Source organism: Nelumbo lutea, chromosome 4 (genome assembly GCF_056320005.1).
Source record: "Nelumbo lutea isolate HS-2025 chromosome 4, American lotus-T2T, whole genome shotgun sequence".
Lineage (NCBI taxonomy): Eukaryota > Viridiplantae > Streptophyta > Magnoliopsida > Proteales > Nelumbonaceae > Nelumbo > Nelumbo lutea.
In genome coordinates this window covers 40,219,386-40,240,310 of record NC_142687.1, presented here as the reverse complement: position 1 = coordinate 40,240,310, position 20,925 = coordinate 40,219,386, and the positions used below count along the sequence as shown (strand labels likewise).

General features: G+C 37.5%; 1 protein-coding gene across 4 annotated transcripts in view; it reads right to left on the bottom strand.

Moving 5' to 3' along the window:
* Positions 1-20,925, bottom strand: part of LOC148855357 (putative 3,4-dihydroxy-2-butanone kinase) — a 54,997-nt gene that overhangs the window by 13,046 nt on the left and 21,026 nt on the right. For all 4 annotated transcript variants that reach the window (XM_088941359.1, XM_088941358.1, XM_088941360.1 and 1 more), the window contains 8 exons: positions 17,349-17,522; positions 17,049-17,132; positions 15,414-15,469; positions 14,370-14,500; positions 14,208-14,300; positions 13,900-13,964; positions 8,074-8,217; positions 7,939-7,982 (listed from right to left, as the gene is read on the bottom strand). In XM_088941359.1, the coding sequence (XP_088797485.1) occupies positions 7,939-7,982; positions 8,074-8,217; positions 13,900-13,964; positions 14,208-14,300; positions 14,370-14,500; positions 15,414-15,469; positions 17,049-17,132; positions 17,349-17,522 (791 nt within the window). The remainder of the gene's footprint in view (positions 1-7,938; positions 7,983-8,073; positions 8,218-13,899; positions 13,965-14,207; positions 14,301-14,369; positions 14,501-15,413; positions 15,470-17,048; positions 17,133-17,348; positions 17,523-20,925) is intronic.

Genomic DNA, 20,925 nt, shown 5'->3' with positions numbered 1-20,925 from the left:
GCTCCTCCACTTTACCAAAGAGATCCTTATTCCAAGCTCTTATTTTCTCCTTTAGTCTCTTTAGTCTCCTCAAGCAAGTAACCCCTTTCTTTAAGCCTCGCCCACCTAATTTTTACCACCAATCTTTGACCTTTTTCACAAAGGTGGGATTTTCCAACCACATGTTTTCAAACCTAAATAAAGATGGACCACCAATCAAAGTTCCTTATGTTGGGCAAATAGGTTAGTGATCTGGGGTAACTCTAGTCAAAGCTCGAGATGTTAAATCCTCTCACATAACTTCCCAATCCACTGAAAAGAGAAACCTGCCCAATTTAGAGCAAATCAAGGAATCTTGAAAATCGACCAAGTAAAGTTAGCATGTAACTGTGGGAGCTCTTTTAGTTCAAAAGAATCCACAAACTCATTAAACTTATGCTTCTAGTGATTCTTTGGCTTGTTTGTTTGTCTCTGTCATAAATTGTATTACATTGAGATCACCACCCAAACACTAGGGTCCCTCCCACAAGCCCCTAATTGCACTCAACTCTTCCCAGAATTAAACCCTATATCTATAAGAATTTGGACCATAAACATTTTTCAATGCCAATTCTTCACCACTGGTTAAATTTATAAATTTAGTTGGGACTGAAAATTTCTCTATTAACTCCTCTAGACCCTCCAATTCCTCATTCTTCCAAATAGTGAGAACACCTCCAAAGGCTCCCCAAGATGGAGCAAAGATCCAACTTAAACCGTTTACACCTCAAATGCTCCTAATCCATCTCCTATCAAACTCCTGAAGTTTTGTTTCTTGTAGTAGCACCACATCTGACTTCTCCTTTCTAAGGGTTTCTCTTATCAGTCTTCTCTTCTTCACACTCCCTAAACCTCTCACGTTCCAACTTAAAATCTTCACACTAGCACTAATCTTTGGGTCCAAACTTTGGAACCTTATCTAACAACCTTCCTCTATCATACCCCTCCCCTTGATCTCTTCCCTATCATAGCCCATTTCATTAACTTTTCCACTTCACTTTTATTCCTTTTCCCGCCTTTATCCTTGCCTTTTTCCTTTCTTTGGTACACCTTTACTCCTAAAGGTTTCTCAAGAGTGGCTTTTTAGGCAAGTCCTTAAGTCCCCCTAGGCTTTCTTTGACATCTAATTCACCCTCCTCACTTCTAGTGTAAGAAAACTCTTGCTTGGCTTCCTGTATCAACCATCTCCCTCTCTTTTCCTTGTCGCTCCAAAAATATTAGGCTCTTTGTTCCTAGTACTAGGATCCTCTCTTCCTCCCCTATCTTCCCCTCTCCTTAATTACAGAACACCTTCAAGCTTTGTGGCACAAGGAATTTCAGCAACTGCAGGCTTTTGAAATGAGGCTGGTCCTACAAGCATAGAGGACACACTGACATCAATACTAGAATTAACTTATAAAGGATCAAGAAAGCCATTAACAGAGAAAGGAATCACAAAAGGAAAGAAAATTCCCTATTAAAAACTTTCACAAGCCCCACCCTTAACAAGCTCAAGCTGGTCAGAATCCTACAAGAGCGAGAATTGGACACCTCATGGACCAAGGTCCTGTGCTTCTTTGCTCTACTGCATGTTGCACCTGGAACCCTTGGAGTTACGATCCACCCTTTGTCTCGAAGCAAGGTTGCTCAAATTTTCTCCTTCAGCCATAGGCAAGACCACCTTGCATTCTAGGGAAGCCTCACTAGACCCAAATTCTTCCAACAGGCAAGCCCATCTTTAACGGGGAAGGGCCTAGCCATGCATGTTCTCAAAATTTAATATGGTTTCCACTACAAAGATCATACTATACCAAAGGAAGGAAAAAAGGTAATATGCCACTGGTGGCCTTCCAAGGCGAAGCTAAGTTGCCCAATTCAGTGCTCCAACGTCCCAGCCATTGGCTGAGAGCTCATGTATACTCAAAACCACCCATGTCCATAACTTATCTCTTTCTTAAGGCAATCTCCAAAGCCACTTCCCTAACAAACCTAGGTTTCTTCTTTGTAAATCACCTAAACCTAAACCACCAACATCCTTGCTGCTTTGACCACTTCCCAACTAACTCTATGATCCCTTTTCTCTTCCCCCAGCTCCCACAAAAAGTCACTCAGCAACTATTCAATATTTTTGCACACACTCACCGGGACCTTAAAAACTAAAAAAGTAAAAAGTAATACACTAGCAGATTAGCTAAGGGGAAAGCTAAACTCTCTTAGCTCTCCCAAACTGGATACGGATTACAACAAAGCCCAAAACAACCAATTTCCTCCCACCCCTTGTTTAGCCAAAGTATCAGCAAAAGAGTTAGCAACTCTTTTCACCCATTGAAAACTCACTTCCATTCCTTGTAAAAGCCACAAATTCTTCTTTTCTCATAAAAATAGTCCCAGCATCCAATCTCCTCTTCCTTTTGAAGCCTTATAACTAGTTTTGGATCCCCTTCAATTGACAACTTAATGATATTCAGCTTCTTAGTTTTTTGGATTCCCTCCAAGACAGCCAATATTTCAGCCCCTAACAAGTCACCCACCCTAATTGAACCTGAGTAGAGAGCAATAACTTTCCCTTCATCATTCCTGAAAACATTGCAAATGCCTAAAGGACCCAGATTTCCTTCACTATTTCCATCAAAATCCAACTTGATAAAACTTCTAGAAGGAGGGGACCAAGATCCTTGAATGGAGCAGAATTAGCTATATCCTTCCAATTTCTAAAAAAGTCACCTGCAAGAGTGTTCTCAAAAAGCTTTAGGGATCTCACTACTCACCCAATGGATCACCTAAATAGCGATGACTTCAATTAAGCATTCCTACTATCTATCTAAAAAAAGGTTCTTTGATTCCTTTCTTCTGAAATAGTCCAACAAATAGCCATAAGAGTACACCTCCAAGACCCCTCTTCTTTGGCCAGCTAACAAAAGCAGAAGCGAACAAGCTTTGAACATTTGGCAGAGGGTTCCACCTACACCTAAATAAAGAGAAACCATTCCCAAATTGCCGAAGCAAAGGGGCATGAGATTAATAAGTGATAGCAAGTCTCACCATTGGCCTTATAGAGAAAGCACCAAGGATAAGTGACAAGTATTAATTCTTTCCAGAAGCACTTCCCAGTAAAACGCTCCCACTCTAGGCTCTTTGATTCCTTTCTTCTGAAATAGTCCAACAAATAGCCATAAGGGTACACCTCCAAGACCCCTCTTCTTTGGCCAGCTAACAAAAGCAGAAGCAAACATGCTTTGAACATTTGGCAGAGGGTTCCACCTACACCTAAATAAAGAGAAAAACTATTCCCAAATTGCTGAAGCAAAGGGGGCATGAGATTAAAAAGTGATAGCAAGTCTCACCATTGGCCTTATAGAGAAGCACCAAGGATAAGTGACAAGTATTAATTCTTTCCAGAAGCACTTCCTAGTAAAACGCTCCCACTCTAGGCGGTATAGGATTATTCCACATCTCCTTAATAGGGAAAGACACTCCAAGGATATCATTCGACTGTATTAAAAATGAAAAGAAAGAAGCACAAGTACAGGAACAAAAGGTAGATAAGGTCCAAATCTGACTATCCCTTTTTTAAGGATTCAAGAATACCCCTTCAAGAATTTAGAGCTAAATCGACACACTACTTATTTTAGACTCATGAAGGCCTCTTCCAAAGCCCAAGTCCCAATGAAAACCAACCCTTGAATTGGAGGGAACCAAGAACAATGAAATAGGCTCATCCTTATGGTTAGAATAGCATAAAGAGGGGAATTGAGCCTTAAGGGGAGAATTGCCCAACTAGACATGTTCCCAAAACTTGACAAAATTTCTAGAGGAAGGATTATACTTGATTAATCACAGGAACAAGGGGAGGATGGCATGAATGGATTTCCAAAGAGAAGATCTTGTAGCCCTAGTCAAAAGATCAAAATCCTAGCTATCAACCACAAACCCATGAATGCTAATAATCACCCTAGCCTACAATTTATCTTTGTCAATTGGAAACCTCCACAACCATTTCTCCAACGAGGCAGCGTTCCTTTCCTAACCCAACTAGACATGTTCCCAAAACTTGACAAAATTTCTAGAGGAAGGATTATACTTGATTAATGGCAGGAACAAGGGGAGGATGGCATGAATGGATTTCCAAAGAGAAGCTCTTGTAGCCCTAGTCAAAAGATCAAAATCCTAGCCATCAACCAAAAACCCATGAATGCTAATAATCACCCTAGCCTACAATTTATCTTTGTCAATTGGAAACCTCCACAACCATTTCTCCAACGAGGCAGCGTTCCTTTCCTAAATACTCCGAGACCTAAACCACCAAACTTCTTACTTCTACAAACCACTTCCCAACCGACTCTATGGTCCTTCTTCTCCCCTAGCTCCCAAAGAAAGTCTCTTATCATCTTTTCTATCCTTCTACTAACCCCTTCTGAAATCCTAAATACTAACAAAAAATAAATAGGAAAATTAGCTAATGCAGACCTAATCAAGGTGATCCTCCCCCCCCCCCCCCCAAAGACAAGTAATTGCTCTTCCAAGAGGTCAATCTTTTTATGAATCTTTCAATCAAAGGGTTCCAAAAATTACCTCTCAAATTATCCCCCAAAGTAAGCCCTAAGTAAGACATAGGTCATTGTGAGACCACACAACCCAAAATCTATACACTCTCAGAGATCTCCCTCTCTTCCATATTCAACCCCACAAAGCAAATTTTATCCAGTTTGATTTTCAAGTTGGATGTTTGCTCAAAAGTTTGAATATTCAACCCCACAAAGCAAATCTTATCAGATTTCTACAATCAGCCCTAGAGATTAATCTTCTGACAACATCTGCAATTAGAGTGAATAGAAAGGGGAGAGGGGGTCCCCTTGTATTAGGCCTCTTAGAGCTAGGAAATGATCCACCATAGCTCCATTCACAAAGATTGAGTAGTGAATCCATTTACACCATCTTTTTCCAAACCAAAATCTTTTATACACCTCCATCTAAAAACACCAATCAACCAGATCATAGGCCTTTTCCAAATCCATCTTACAAATAAAGCCTTTTCTTCTTGTCTTTTTCAACTCCTCGACACTTTCATTTACAATTAATATTTGATCAATGATTTGCCTATCATAATCAAATTCCCCTTGAGAACGTGAAATTATGGAAACGACAGTCCTAATTCTCTAAGAGAGCACCTTAGCAATGACTTAAAGGTTGTTAATCAAAAAAATCAGTCTAAACTCTTTTGGGTGTAAGGCATCAACTTTTTTTGGAATTAAAGCAATAAAGTTGAGTTGAGCCCTAGCTTAATGACTCCCCTCTCAAAAAATTCAGTGAAAACCTTCTAAATATCATCGTTCAATATCTCCCAACAATCTTAGTAAAAGGCCATAGTAAAACCATCTGAATAGGGAGCTTTGGATCTATCCGTGGAGAAAACTACTTCCTTGATCTCTTTTAGATCAAAAGTCAAAACTTCTTTCTAACCAAGACTTGGCCTCTTTAGACAAACTAGGCCATTCTAACCCATCAATCCAAATTCTATTACCCAAAGGCTTCCTAAAACTAGGCCATTCTAACCCATCAACAAAAGACCAATCAGATTTTGTTGGGAGAGAGTAACACCATCCACCACTATTTTTGAAACAAAATTTTTCCTTCTCCTCCCATTTGCCATAGCATGAAAAATTTTAGTGTTTTTATCACCCTCATTAATCTAATTATTCCTTGATTTCTATCTCCAACTTATCTCCTCTTTAAGCAATAGATCCTCCAACTGTTTTCTCATAGCCCATCTCTCTTCTTTATCCCTTTCCTCAAGAGAACCTGAGCCCTCTTTTAAATCCAAATCCTCAATTTATTGATTATATCTTGCCTCCAATCCTTGACCTTTTCAATAAAACCATAAGAAAAATATCCACATATTCTCAAATCTAAAGAGAGTTGGACCTCTACCACCCAGACTACTCTTGGATATAGAAATTGGCCAATGATCTAAAGTAACTCTTGGAAGGGCTCTAGATTCTTCCCCAATGTTCCTCCCAATCCACTGTGAATAAGAAATTGTCTAATTTGGAACAAATTGGATTAGCTTGCATATTAGACCAAGTTGTTGTAAGAGAGGCAATTCCTTGAGCTCGAAAACATCAATGAATTGATTAAATCTCCACATAATCGAATTGATTCTTTGCATAGGGTTGTTGGTTTCATCTATAAATCTTATGGCATTGAAACCACCCCTCAAGCACCAAGGCTTGTCCTAGAGACCTTTGATATCTTCCAACTCTTCCCAAAATCCATTCTATTCCCTATATCCATTGGGACCATGACATTAGTCATTACCCACTCAAATCCATCTAATACTTGTTTAAATTTAATTGAAATTGTTTATTTGCCCACAAGTTCTTCAAGACCAATCCAAGGCTTAATATTCTAAATTGTTACCAAACAGCCTAAAGCACCCCGAGATGGAACAATTTCCCAATTGAGACCCCTAGCATTCTAGATGCTCCTAGCCCACTGCCTATCAAATTCGACTAACTTGGATTCTTGAATTAAGGCTATATTTGGCTTCTCTTTCCTAAACACCTCTTTGATAATGGATCTCTTTCTTGCCCTCCCTAACATTCCAACTCACAATCTTCATGTCTTCTTATTCTTTCTTGACCCTTCCTTTCTACTCTTCTTAACTGTTTCCTCTAACTCACCCCTTTATCCCACTAAATTCCTTATCCCCATCCATATCCTTTTTCAACCTTCCCACTTCACTTAACTTCCTTTTCTTGACCTTGCCTTCCTCCTTATTGTTTTCTCAAGAAAACTTTCAAATCATTTGAATTTTGCAATTTGCAGCCAAGCTTTTCCACAAACTCTACCAACAAATCATTCACATCTAAATCATTGGGGCCTTTCCCGATGTTTGTTATAGGCATATCAGGATTGGTCCCAATCAACCTTTCCTCATAATAGCCTTCGGCCTTCCTTTTCTAATTCATTTCTCTTAAGGTCCTCAAGTAAACTTTCAATCAATTCCCATATTCTTCTCCCCCTTTCCTACTCTTCTAGAAACCCACCTTCGCCCCCTATCTTCCTCTACCCTATCAACATCTTATGATTTATTGGTTTCTCAGTGAGAGATAGAATTTGAAGACACAATCAGGAACATGTGTGTGGGCAGTGAGTCTGCAATTGCGGTCTCTCTCTCTCTCTCTCTCTCTCTCTCTCTCTCTCCTGTTGAAATGGGAATTTGCTACTCACAAAAAAAGGTTTAATTTGCATAGTACACCTTTTTTTCCTGACCTTTTCATTTCTTCAACACATTCATCTACAATCAGAATTTGACCAATAATTTGTCTATTTTGCACAAAAGCCCCTTGATTGGGAGGACTTTCCTAATTCTTACAAACAAAACCTTGGCTATTATTTTATAGAAGCTGTTCACCAAACTTATGGGTATAAATCTAATATTTTCATCTACAATGCATTTATATTGTCAATTCATCTTTTTGGTACTTTGAATAAACTTGAATATCATCCGATCAAAAAATATATTTGAATAAAGAACCATTTATATTTCATTAACTTGTGAGTCAATGATGCCTGTAAATTTGAATTTATGCATATAATTTGGGATTTATGGGTTCAATTTTTATGTGGGTTCTTACCTTTTAATTTAATCTCTTGAAAATGTTACCATATGTGGCAGCAGCCTAAGCAGGACTTGAACCCACAAGTTCATTTTAAAATATGACACTGTAACCAACTGAACTAACAGAACATTTTGTAATATCAAGTCTTTTAGCATTATCTCTATATGGTTTTCTTGTTTTCGTAAAATTCTTTTATGAAATAGTAGGGCCTATTGCCATAGTGGTGCAATCTCTGTTAACTACCTAAATAGGTCTAAACAATGTGAATAATATGAAAATGGAACTTATACTGATCAAAAAATATGAAAATGAAACTTACTACTTCTTCATGTCCTCAAGGATGGCTGTTGCACCTCTAAACATCTGTAAAATATGTACATTCAGATACCATGTGTCACATAATTATAACAAGGTAACATGAAGCATAACCTTATGCCTTGTGAAGAGAACTCACAGTTGAACCACAATCGCCATCACCTACTTTGCTATCCCATCCATTCAAATTATCCCTAAGACTGATAACCGCATTTGCAGCTGCTTCAATAGCAGCTTCAAGAATAAAGCCTTGCCGATTCAGCTCTTGTGGTCGACTTAACACCTATTCAACAGCAGGTACGACGGTCACATTCAATGAGATATCAGCAAAACTAAAAATGGATAAAGATGGGAAGAAAAAGGAAAGTGGCAATAACAACACAAAACAAATAGTAAGCATTCACATCTCCAAAACTGGTACTCAAGTTATCATAAATTCTACACAATAACATTCATCACAAGATAAATACTTTTTTTATCAGAATTTGTTAAATAATTAAAAGACAAGTGCAGTTGCTGGAGCAACTTTGATACAACAGAATACACTGTTGCCTAGAATAAAATATATCTGTCGACACCCTGTTTAGCTAATACATCTATCAACCTGTTCACAGTTCTTCTCACCCTGTTTAGCTAATACATATATCACGAGTTCTGACTTGTGAGTCACCCACAATCTCCAAACCCCTAACACCTAGCTGGTTCCACTAGTCTCAAGCCTTGTAAATTTGTAAAAGGGTCAATATTTCAGTCTTAACTGAGCTAGCAATGCCTATTAATCCACAAGATAAATACTTCCAAATCTGAACAAGACACAACAAGCCAAAGAGGATGCTTCCTTAGGCAGGAAATGTTGTTAAGTATAGGAAATTTGTTGCCAGACACTCCCCCTCAGGCAAAAATCCTTCCCAGAATTTGTTCCTCCTATCAGACACAAGACTGAGGCTTTAATTTGTATATACTATTAGACAACGTATGCCCCGGCTCTAATTAGACAAATATATTCTGACTTTTATTAGTGAATAAAATCAGATCACTATTATTTGCATGTGTTTCAGTATGTTTCTGTGTATTACCCCTTAAATTGGACATTTATGAGACTTATGTCAGTTTATAATGTTCTCAGCCTTTGGATAGGCTTGGGGACTTTATCCTGCCAAGGCTAACACTGTTGTACTGCCAAATTGCTGGAGCAACCTGTCTCAACTGTTAGGGTTAGACCTGAGGTACAATTAGTGGGTGTTTGTTGAAACATTGAACAAGGACCAATTTCTAGTTATACCCTAGACCTTTGAGACAAATGGGCAAAATTAGAAAGTTGCATTTAACCCAAACTTATAACGGTACCACACTAAGTGTTGGATTGGGTTGTTTTTGATATACCAAGCAGCGAGATCCTCTAAGGGTTAAATACTTGGATATGTTGAAGCAGTTTGGAATATCATTTGAGTGGGTGATCATTGTGATAGAATTAGCCACTTTGTCAAACAAAAAGAACACCCTAGTTTACACTCTCATAGAAAGTAGAAACCTAAAACTTTTGGTAGTGGATTTCAAAGTGTTTTATATCAATTTCCAAAATGTATTTATATTTATAAATAGTTTATTTTATGAAAAGGGTTTGCAAAAGGTTTTAATCTCAAGATCCATCTGAATAGAGAATGTAACACTGCATTCCACAGTCAAGGAAGAGGTCCTTCCCTGTAAGTAGTGTATGGATATTATGGACTGAGAGGTTAAGAACAAAAGTCTATGGGATGAAACTTGATGGGCTTATTTCTCATACTAATTCATTGGCCTTGGGCTTCATTGGGTGGCTGAAACCAAAGTCCACTTGTGTTGAAGTATTGGGCCTATTCTAAGCCCAATTAGATTAGGTAAGAGGTTCATTAGCTGTATTTAGTTAATTCGGCCCATGTGGTTCTCTACATGAACCAAATGCATACACATTAGTGTGAGAACTTAGTGGGTCCCATCACATTAAAGACTAGTGTGATTAGTCACATGACTATTTTGACTAGACAATAGGATAATTGAACTATATGGGTCGAATTGAGTATGGGCTTGGATCTTTCTTATTTCTAATTTAGAAGGATTTCCAAATTAAAGAACTTATAATCAAGTTAGAAACAAGGTTCAAAATATTGATACAACCCGATACGCTGGTAGGGGGGCTTACTCCCCACCTTTTTTTAGTTTTTTTTTAAACCTGGTTTAGAGGGGTTGGTTTAAGGCTTGTCTCATAGTTGTCAAGGCGACTAGGCGCCCTTGGCTGGGCGCCTCGCCCAAACGCCTTGACTTTTAGCAACTAGGCACCTGCCTAGGTGACAAAAATGACAAGGCAGGTGCCTTTTATAATATCATTTATATTGTTGTAGCTTATTAATGTATGTGTTAATACATTTTATTATATGCTATATATATATATATATATATATATATATATATATATATATATATATATATCAATTATTCTTTGTTTTAATGTTTTACTATTGGAATTTAAAAGATCAAAGGGTTTTGAGAAGAGAAAAAGAAAGAAGGAAAGAAAGAAAGAAAGAAAAGAAAAAAAAGAGGAAAGAAAGAATAGAATAATAAAGTTCTTGTTTTCTATTCCCTCTCTCTAATTAAGAAAGAAAGAAACAGAAACTCTATCCTTGTTTTTTTTTCTATTTTACTTTCCATCTTGAATATTTATCATATAAAGTTAATAACCTTCTTTAGCTGCTAATTAATATGAATTTGCTCTATTAAATACTTATTATAGTAGTATTAATTTTGAAAATAATGAAATTAATATATGTAAAAGATTTTTACCTTTTAGATGTGATGATTTGCCACATTTTTAGAGGAAATTTAATGTTCTTAATAAAGAGAACTATTTTTTCAATTAACATACATGCCGAATGGTATATAAAACTAGGAAACTAGCCAAAAGTCAGTTTTTTATATTATAAAATTTTTATCGCCTAGGCAACTAGGCAACTAGGCGACTAGGCGCCCCATTGTCGCCCGTAATCACCTAGACACCTTGAAAACTATGGCCTGTCTACCCCCTAAACCGGGTTAAGCCCCAAAACACCCCCAATAGGGATGTATTGGAAAGACCCTGATACGATATGTATTGGCCAATACAGCCCAATATGTATCAAAACTTTGAACCTTGGTTAGAAATCAGATTTCGAAACTCCTAGTAAGATTATAACTTTACAACTCCATATAAGATAAAGTATAGGAGAGTCTTGCTAGAGATTATCACATATTCCACTACCTCCAAACCCTAGTTTGACCAAGGCTTAAAGGGGAGAGTTTTCTCTCCTCTCTGACTTTTTCTAGCAAAAACACAATATATTCAAGTCATTAACAACTACACACAAAGGTCATTGGAGTGTACATCAATTCACATCAAGTTACTAGATCAAGTTCTTGGTTTTGAGCTGCACCATCTTCAGTTCCTAGGCTTGATTCGGACCTGAGTTTTGGGATTGAACCACCACTTTGAGAGTTGCAATTTGAGGTATCCATATTAGGTAAGATCCAATTCAATCTGGACATCAAATTTGGTCATCTAAGCCTAGATTGATCCTACGAGAAAATTGTTTCTCCATGAGAATTTCAAATTCTCCATTATTGGGCTAATAAAAGATTTAAAATTTACACCTGTAAACCCAACAAGGTTTGACTTTTTGGGCTCAAATAAGTCCATACAACATATACGTGAATGAGATCAGTACATCCTTCTAAAATTTCTCTTTCCAAAAAACTAGGATTTTGAGAAAGTCTCAATTATGGAAGCCATTCTTCTAGGTAGTGCTTCCAACTACTCATCAATTCTGGGAGATAACTCTATCATTGCTTTTTTCCTTTTCCATTAATCCTCTAACACCACACCAACCATTCTATATTTCTCAATTGATGAGGATAATATATATGGGAAAATTTCTTAAAGTACCCCTAAGTTTTAGGAAATTGACCAACTCTACCCCTACTGTTTACATATTGTCTTAAAGTACCCCTATGTTTTCTGACAATTGACCAAATCCTTCTTTGCTTTTTAGTGTCCATTAATGTTTCATCACAATCTGTTCACATGTGACACCACGTGAAGCATAGAATTTTTTTAAAACCCGGTATTACCCTTTTGTAGTTGATTTTGTCCTCCATTATTCATTAAATTTTCAAAATATATTTTTTAAAACCCAATATTACCCACCCACAGTCCACGATCCACAATGTTTAATTTGGCATGTTTCATGAATGCTCTACATTTTCAAACAATCACCATTACCCATTTTCAATATGTATTAATGAGAATGCTGAAAAAAGAAAGCAAGTTCTAATACAGCTCAGAATGAGACAAAAACAGCTTCTTATCTTTTATTGTTTAAGTGAATAATAAAATTAGAAAGGAACCGGAACAGAAAAATCCATCACTTGTTCAGGTTGAAGGTGTAATCCAAATTGGTGGACCCGTATCTGTGTCAGGATCAAAGGGAAAGCAACTCTCCACCATCCCAATCTCAACGTGATAGATGCCCAAGTGATGGAACTCAAATGATTTCATGTTACGAGTGAAGTAAATGCAATTCTCTTTCAATCCCAAGAACTCAATTGCTGACAGAGATTTGGAGGTATTTCTTCCCAGGAACAACGCTTGGTTCCCCAAACTTTCTTGTCTGTTCCATTGATAACCACCTCCTGATCCTGAATAGAACAGAGATCTTTGAACTCTGGACTCAGAAATTATGCAGAAAATGAAGAAATCAGCCATCTCCATTTCTCTCCTCAACATAATCCGTCTAAAACAAGGTTTTCTTGTAACTTATCAGAGCCTGGTCCAGACCATGTACCATTTTATCAGCGGCTACATGGCTCTGGTACACATCACATCACATCACTCTAGCTATTTTCCTTCAAATGAAATTGTTGTAGGTTTTCAGAAATTTCTGCAATTATCCATCACATGACCATTTCTTGAAATTAAAAACAGGTGGCCAGAACAGAGGATGGTATAAAAGAGCCACAGGCAACATTCTCAGCCTGCTTTGGAGCAGCATTTATCATGTTGCATCCCACCAAGTATGTGGCTATGCTGGCTAAGATGAGCAAACATGGGGCCACTGGATGGCTAGTTAACACTGGCTGGTTAGGTGGAAGCTATGCCAGTCAGTCTCAGTCATATTGCCATCAATTATCCCTATTATCCCTTGGAAATTGGAATGGATTCGGATTTGATTCACCATTTTACCCCTTGCAGCTATGGATTGGGTAACCACATCAAGTTGGCATATGCAAGGAAGATCATTGATGCTATCCACTCCGGTACTCTCCTGAAAGCTAATTACACCAAAACTGAAGTTTACGGCTTTGAGATCCCCACTGAAGTTGAGGGCGTCCCTTCAGAAATCCTGCCATGGTTTGACCCTTCATTCTCAAGTAGATATATGGGTAGAGGCTATACTGATTTAGTTGTTTTCAGTAGCTATCTATAATGGTGGGAGATGAACCACTAATTTTTCACTTGAAACGAAGACATGGGCCACTAATTTTCACCATAAAACTGAAAAGAAACTGAAGAAATGACCATCAAGGGTGTGGGGCAGTAAGCTTGGTACTTGCATTTCTGTTAATGGCAAGTTTATTCAAATGTTTCATTTTGAAATTTTAAAGAATGATGGGTAAAATAGTCTTTTCCATCTTTCCATTAACAGACGCTAACAGAAAGAAGGATTTAGTCAATTGTAAAACTTAGGGGTACTTTAACTCAATTTCTAAACCATAGGGGTACTTTAAGAAATTTGCCCAATATATATTTAGGGGGAAGTTGCATTTTTGTTTTAAGAGCACCTCTCAAGAGCATCAAAATATTCCATGATGTGCAACAGAACGTAAGCAAAAATGAGTTTGCTCAAGAACAAGAAATTGTATTTATTCCCTCAAAAATGAATCTTCCTTCTAGATTTACCTCATCGCTTTTTGTTAAACGAGAAGGTGGAATTGGAACAGGAATTTTAGCAGGTGGACGATCTCCTGCAGATAAGCGCAACTTCTTATAAACTCAATGATGACAAGAACAAATGCAACAGCAATAATAAACTACAGTCAATGCTCTGATTACTCTATTCTATTAATATCAGTTGAGAAAAGGTCTCCCAATTGAAATGATTGTGATGTTATAGATATGCAGGAACTTTAGTTGATACAATCTTGCCTAGGAGAAAATTATAGGCAATAAGGAAAGCCAGGTGGAGTTTCCCATTAGTGAATTCCTACCATCAACACCAACAGGCCAATATGGAGCCTTCGTTGGGGCATCCAAATGCTGCAAAATTTTTTTATCCGCCTTCATGATAGACATTGAAAATCCTACATAGAAAGACATCTGTGAGGATCTAACCTGTTAAAAAGTGAAAATGGTTACTGCTATTAACTAACCTGCCATATCCAAAGAAGTCATGAATGACCCTGTATACACTCTGTCAACAGCCAGCCCATGTTCCAGCTGCAATTTAGGAACTGCCTTTCCTGAAGCAATCATCAGCTCCATTATAGGGGTGCCACCCAACCTTCACCCGAAAAAGGCTAAATGACAGTCTCTTCAAAGATTTTGGAAATGCTAAAACTAAAGATAGACTCAGAGAGGCTGGTTTGGAAAGGTGGCATTTGATGAGAACAGTTCTCAGAATACTACAGGAAACTAAGTCAAAACAGTGCTGCACTGTGGTAATCATAATTTAAATTAACCACATGAGCTTAAACAATAATTCTTTGGATCACTTCAAATACCAACTAGTTTTTTGTAAGGAATGGATTGGCTCTTCACACCAATTACCAACATTGTAAACTACGATCCAAGATGAAACACGGTGTTTTCTTTTCCTCAAAAATGTATGGTGATGGTATGCTTTTAGCAACAGAAATCAAAGGTTTTATTGTGAAATCAGAAAATGAAATCCCATCTTTCCATGGTCTTTGGAAAGGGACAAACTAATACACAAGAATTTGGCACACTTTTCCATAATACATCATACTATTACATTGTAAGGTGATGGTATTATCGTGTTTAAAAGATCTGAACACACATACAACAATGCCCATGTATACCAAGGAGCTGTATAGTGGGATTACAGTTAAGTGTACGACAAAAAGCCATTACATGCATCATCATCTTGTTATAGGACAGAGAATAAAAAACAAGATAAGAGGGCAAAACAACCGAGTTAATTATGCCAAACTTAGTCAGCAATACATCCAAAATAATTTGTATCAGGAAATGCTAAATATCCACAGGAGAGGGAAATAACACCTATATATTGTTTTCTACTTCCTCTTGATCTTACACTATTCTTTATCTTTTAATTTCTCATCACAATTTTCTGACCTTGTCAGCTGAAATGCTAGAAAATTTAATTTACCCAGTTTAGAATCTCAGTCATCAGAATGTTTTTTTATCCCATGTGAAAGAAACATAGAACTCACCCATTAATCATGAGCACGACTCTACTCCCCCGTGTGATGGGAACATACTGAGTTTCCTGCAATGAGTGGAAGATTGGAAAAGGAATACAATAATGACATAATGTTAAACTAAGTGAAGGTAACGGAATAAATATCAAAATGGTAGATAAATTATTTCATTAGACTTATTTATACCACCACAACCCACCCACCCCACAAGAGAAGTAGTTACTCCTACGATCCTAACTTTGCGCATTATATGAGTTGCTTGTAATCAGAATCAAACTAGATATTTAGAGAATTAAAATAAAGAAGTAAAGAAGAGAAAGCGGAGGAGAACAGAGAAGAAACAGAGAACATTTGAGAGACACAAAAAAGTAAGAGGTGTTGGTTTTGGTGTAGGTCATAAAAAGTAAAATTTGATCATATAATGTTAACCTATATCTTTGCCCTTTACTTGTGCTTGTGCATGTGCATAGTACCATGCATGTGCCCTTACACTAGTAATAATAAAGAAAAAAACTGTAACCTGTCTCAGCGGTATGGAATGCAAAACTAAAACCAATTAGCTCTACACTCAAACTCATGATTTATCTACCAAAAAAAGACCCATGATTTAGGAACTGATAACATCAAAAGTTTGCATAGGAGTAAATGAAACCATGCAACTCTATGGACTTGATGAAGTTGTCAAGCCAAAAGTCAGGGTTAATCAGAGGTAATGGGACTATATCATCTAGATAGTGATGCCAAAGAGCATGAAACTCTATTGACATGCTTCATCCCCTACAGAAATCAAAGCTCCCTAGGTGCTACGCTTCCATGAACACTCTCCATGACAAAACCAAAGTGGGCATAAGAAAAATATACAAGCTAGCCATCATTTGTCAAAAGAGGAAAACAACAGGACGTTAAATTTTTCTCGCAGAGGTTTTCTTTAAACAATAACAGTCAAATTGCAGCAGGAAATGCAGGAGCATAAGAATCAGTTATTTAGCAATACACACCAAGGACAAAAAGGCTGCTCACTAGGTAAAGTGAATGGAGGACTTTAAATCTTTCTCTCTAAATGACATCCTGAGAAAGTGGAAGGAAGTGACTGTCAGCTCAAAACAAGGAAAGAATAATGATGGAATGAAGACAACCAGCAGCCAACTGCATAAAACTCAACTTTGATGGTAGATACATAGGCAATCAGGCTATAGCTGGGATGGGAAGGATCTTTTGAGACTCAGAAGGGAAGGTGCTTCATTTATTCAGGACCTGTTACCAATGGCGATGCAGTGACAGAAGAATCATATAGTCTTCTTCAGGGTCTAAAATTTGCTAAGCAGCTTGGGTTTCTTAACTTGGAAGTGGAAGGGGATTCTCAAGTGGTTATCTCATGGACAAGGAATAGTACCCAAATCCCATGGGTTTACAGGCATACAGTCCATGAAGTAGAACCCTTAGCAAGGGGGATGAATGTCACCGTTAGATGGGTAAGAAGAACAGGAAATGGGATGGCAGACACACTGGCTAAACAAGGGACTACAAGACAACAATTTTTTTGGGAAAAAATCTAGTTTCTTCTGGTGGAGAACTACCTTGTTGTAATTCCTTATTTTTTATGCTTAATAAAATTTATCTTTATTGATCAAAAAAATATATACACACCGAGGACAAAATTTGGTTGAGAACATGAGTAACCACCACATCAACAGGTTGAAGATCAGCCACTGCAGCACCAGGCTCTCCATGCTGAAACATGAATTTGAACCAACCAAATTACAAAAAGAAAAAAAGGCAGACAGGAAACAAAACATTAGATCAGCAAAAATAAGCACCACTTCATCTAAAGATGATGTCAAACAAATGCATGGCCAGCTACCATGCCAAACAGAATCTATTGACTAAGAAATCCAGAATGGATATAAGATGCAATCTAAAGACAAGTTGGTTATGTAATTTACTTACAATTCCAAGACCAAGCTCTATCTTTCCTGGACCCAAACGATCTGAAGTAACCTGTCCAGGAAGTGTGCAAACAGACAATGCAACGCCCATTGTTCCAACCATCTCGGATGCTCGTTTTGCTTCTGCTGCAACATCAGCAAGAGAAAGACCACCAGCAGCAGCAGCCCCTGCAACCTGTCATTTGCAAATTAAAAATATAACTATGAAACCTAAAATCACTTCATTTTTCTCCTATACATTTGGGTCAAAAAAAAAAAAAAGAAACATAATTATTAAAAAAGGAAGCAGTAGGTAGAAGATCCAAAGTAGAGGTATGAGAGAAACAACACAAGAAAGGACTCAAATTGGAGTACACGTCAGAGAAAAACTTAGGAAGTTTGAGCAGTCACAAAGATGATAATGCCTTGGTGACAATTTTTTTCTTTTCTTTAGATTAGCAATTATATTTGAGATATGATACGAGTATATGAGATTCTTTTCATGAAAACCAAATTATGTATTAGAGGAAATGTAGTCAGACCATTTTTATTGAAAATCTTTTTGTATCCCCAAATGGAAGAGTGGTCTAATTTGTTTTATACTTCCCTTTCTACGGCCACTGGTTGTACTTGGTTCTTTTGTTCAAATGAAATGATACCTTATCTCTTCTCAAAAAATAAAAAAAGAATGTAGTTAGACAATTTTTATTCTAATATCATTGCCAATGAATATGTGGATAATTGAAAAAAATCTAGAGGAAAGGGTTTGGCATGTAGGAGTTGTCTGAAACCAAGGAGGTTCAGACCTGTTTAGTAATCAGAAAAGAAGAAAACAGAGTGGAAGAGAAGAGAAGAGAAGAGAAAGGAAGAAGAGAGGGGAAAGAAAGAATAGAAGAGAAAAGAGGTTTGGTCTAACTTAGTCAGCCGCTCCAAGTGCTATTTATATTAGGCTTATAATAACAAGTGGTGCAATGACAGGAATACCCCTATCACAAGAAACAACTGAAAGAAACATTCTAATAGCACTATAATCAGAGGAAACATATGAACAAGTGGGACCACAAGCTGGTCAATCATTTTCTCTACATTCCCCCCTCAAGTTAGGAAAATATATTGATCATTCCCAACTTGCTTAAATCTGTCTCAAGCTTGATTCTGTTGACTACCTTGGTGAAGACATCGGCAAGCTGCATATTAGTGGCAACATAAGGCATACTTCTTGAGAGGCAACTTTCTCTCGGATGAAATGTCTATTAACTTCAATGTGTTTGGTTCAATCATGTTGTATTGGGTTGTGAACAATGTTAATGGACACCTGGTTATCACAATACGACATCGAGGGTCTTTCAAACTCAATTCCCAATTCTGTAAGGAGAGATTTCAGCCATAATATTTCAACAACACCATTAGCCATAGACCTGTATTCAGCTTCAGCACTGGAGCGAGCAACAACATTTTGTTTCTTGCTCCTCCAAGAAACTAGATTTCCTCCAACAAAGGCACAATACCCTGAAGTAGATCTCCTATTATCAATACAACCTGCCCAATCTACATCAGTGTATACTTCAATCTTCATATGGCCATTATTTTTAAAAAGCATACCTCGGCCTGCACACCTTTTCAAGTAGGCTAAAATCCTCTCAACAGCAAGGAGGTGTGAGGTCTTGGGAGAGTGCATGTACTGACTAAAAACACTGACAGCATAAGAAATGCAGGGCAAGTCAGACATAGATAGAGAAGTCTTCCAAAGAATCATTGATACACACCTTTATCTTCAAGAGGCTCACCATCCTTTGCATTTATTTTATGATTTTGCTCAATGGGTGTATCTATAGGCTTAGCTCCTAATTTTCTTGTTTCTTCCAAGAGATCAAGAACATACTTCCTCTGGGAAATAAAAATGCCATGCTTGGACCTTGCCACTTCAATCCCAAGGAAATACCTCAACTCACCCAGATCCTTTATTTCAAATTCTTGATTAAGCAATTGCCTAAGAGAATTAATCTCATCGATATCATTTCCTATCACAACATACACAACTAGGAGAGTTAAAGCAAATCCTTTCTTCACAATGAAAATAGTGTGGTCAAATTTGGCTTGAACATAGCCAAATCTTTCCAAAGCAAGTCTGAATCTATCAAACCATGCCCTCGGAGATTGTTTTAGACCATACAAAGCTTTATTCAACTAACAAACTTTCTTACCAATCTCTGCATCATAAAAACCAAGAGGTAACTTCATACGCATCTCCTCCTGCAAGTCACCATTTAAAAATGCATTCTTAACATCCATCTGAAACAATGGTCATGAGAAGTTAGCAGCAAAAGATAGCAAAACCCTGATGGTGTTCATCTTTGCAATTGGTGCAAAGGTTTCCAAGTAATCAATACCACAAGTTTAAGTGTATCCTTTAGCAACCAATCTAGCTTTATATCTTTTCAACTATACCATTGGCATTATACCTCACTGTGAATATCCACCTACACCCAACAAGTTTCTTCTAGGAATAGAAATAGCAGCAATGGAGGCTAAAAAAAACTTATATGATGATGAAAGGTGGTCATAAGAAGGGAAATGGAAGATATAATGGGCAGTAGTTGAGGTACACCAACGCTTCCCCTTGTGTACTACACTTGGGAGGTCAAGGTCATCTGAGGATGGCTAAGGCTCAGTAGTAGAAGTGGGTATGTCGTCAGTTGTAGGAGTGGGTAAGGAGGAGACAATACCTGAACCTAGTGCTGCCATAGTTTTCAAGGCATCAAGGCAAGGCTAGGTGACAGGGGGGCGCCTTGTCGCCTAGGCAGGCGCTTAGGCGATGGATTTTTTTTTCTATAGAAAACATAAATCCTAGGGTAGTTCCCCAGGTACCATAACCATATTTCCTTAATAATTATTTATAATTTTCATAAGAAAAGTATAGAGTTCATGTTAAAGTATAGAAAATCAACATATTCATGAGAAGAAAAAGAGGGAAAAGAAAATTCAAAAAATATAGGGGTTGAACCCTTATTTTTGTTAAAGTCTTTGGGGGTTCAATACAGCATTTAGCAATGTTTATATTGATTAAACCCTAACAAACAAGAAAAATAATAAAAGGAAATTAGTATATAAACACACAAAATGAATATTTTAGTTTAATAGTGCCTATTTTATAATTATAATGTCAAAAAATAAAGAACAATAAAGTATTTTATAATACATAGTACAAAATTGCTTGGCGATTAGGCGAGGCGAGCCATTTATCAAAAAAAAAAGGTGAGGCAAGCCTCAAAGGGTGCCTTGTCGCCTAGGTGTCGCCTTGACAACTATGGGTGCCATAGAAGAGACAGGAACTGGCCTGGACTGATCATTACTGGAACCAACTTGCCGCCACCATCTTCTGTGAAACACCCTTAATTCTTTACACTTTTGACAACTCCCCTCATTACACTCCCCACCATTTGCAGGAATAGGCAAAGAAACATCTTGAGCAAAAATACCCTGCTCACCACTCTCCCCCTGAGGTCGAACTCTAAGGTAATAGGGGACATTTTCAAAGAAAGTGACATCCATAGATACAAATATGGTTCTCGAAACAGGGTCATAACAGCAATACCCCT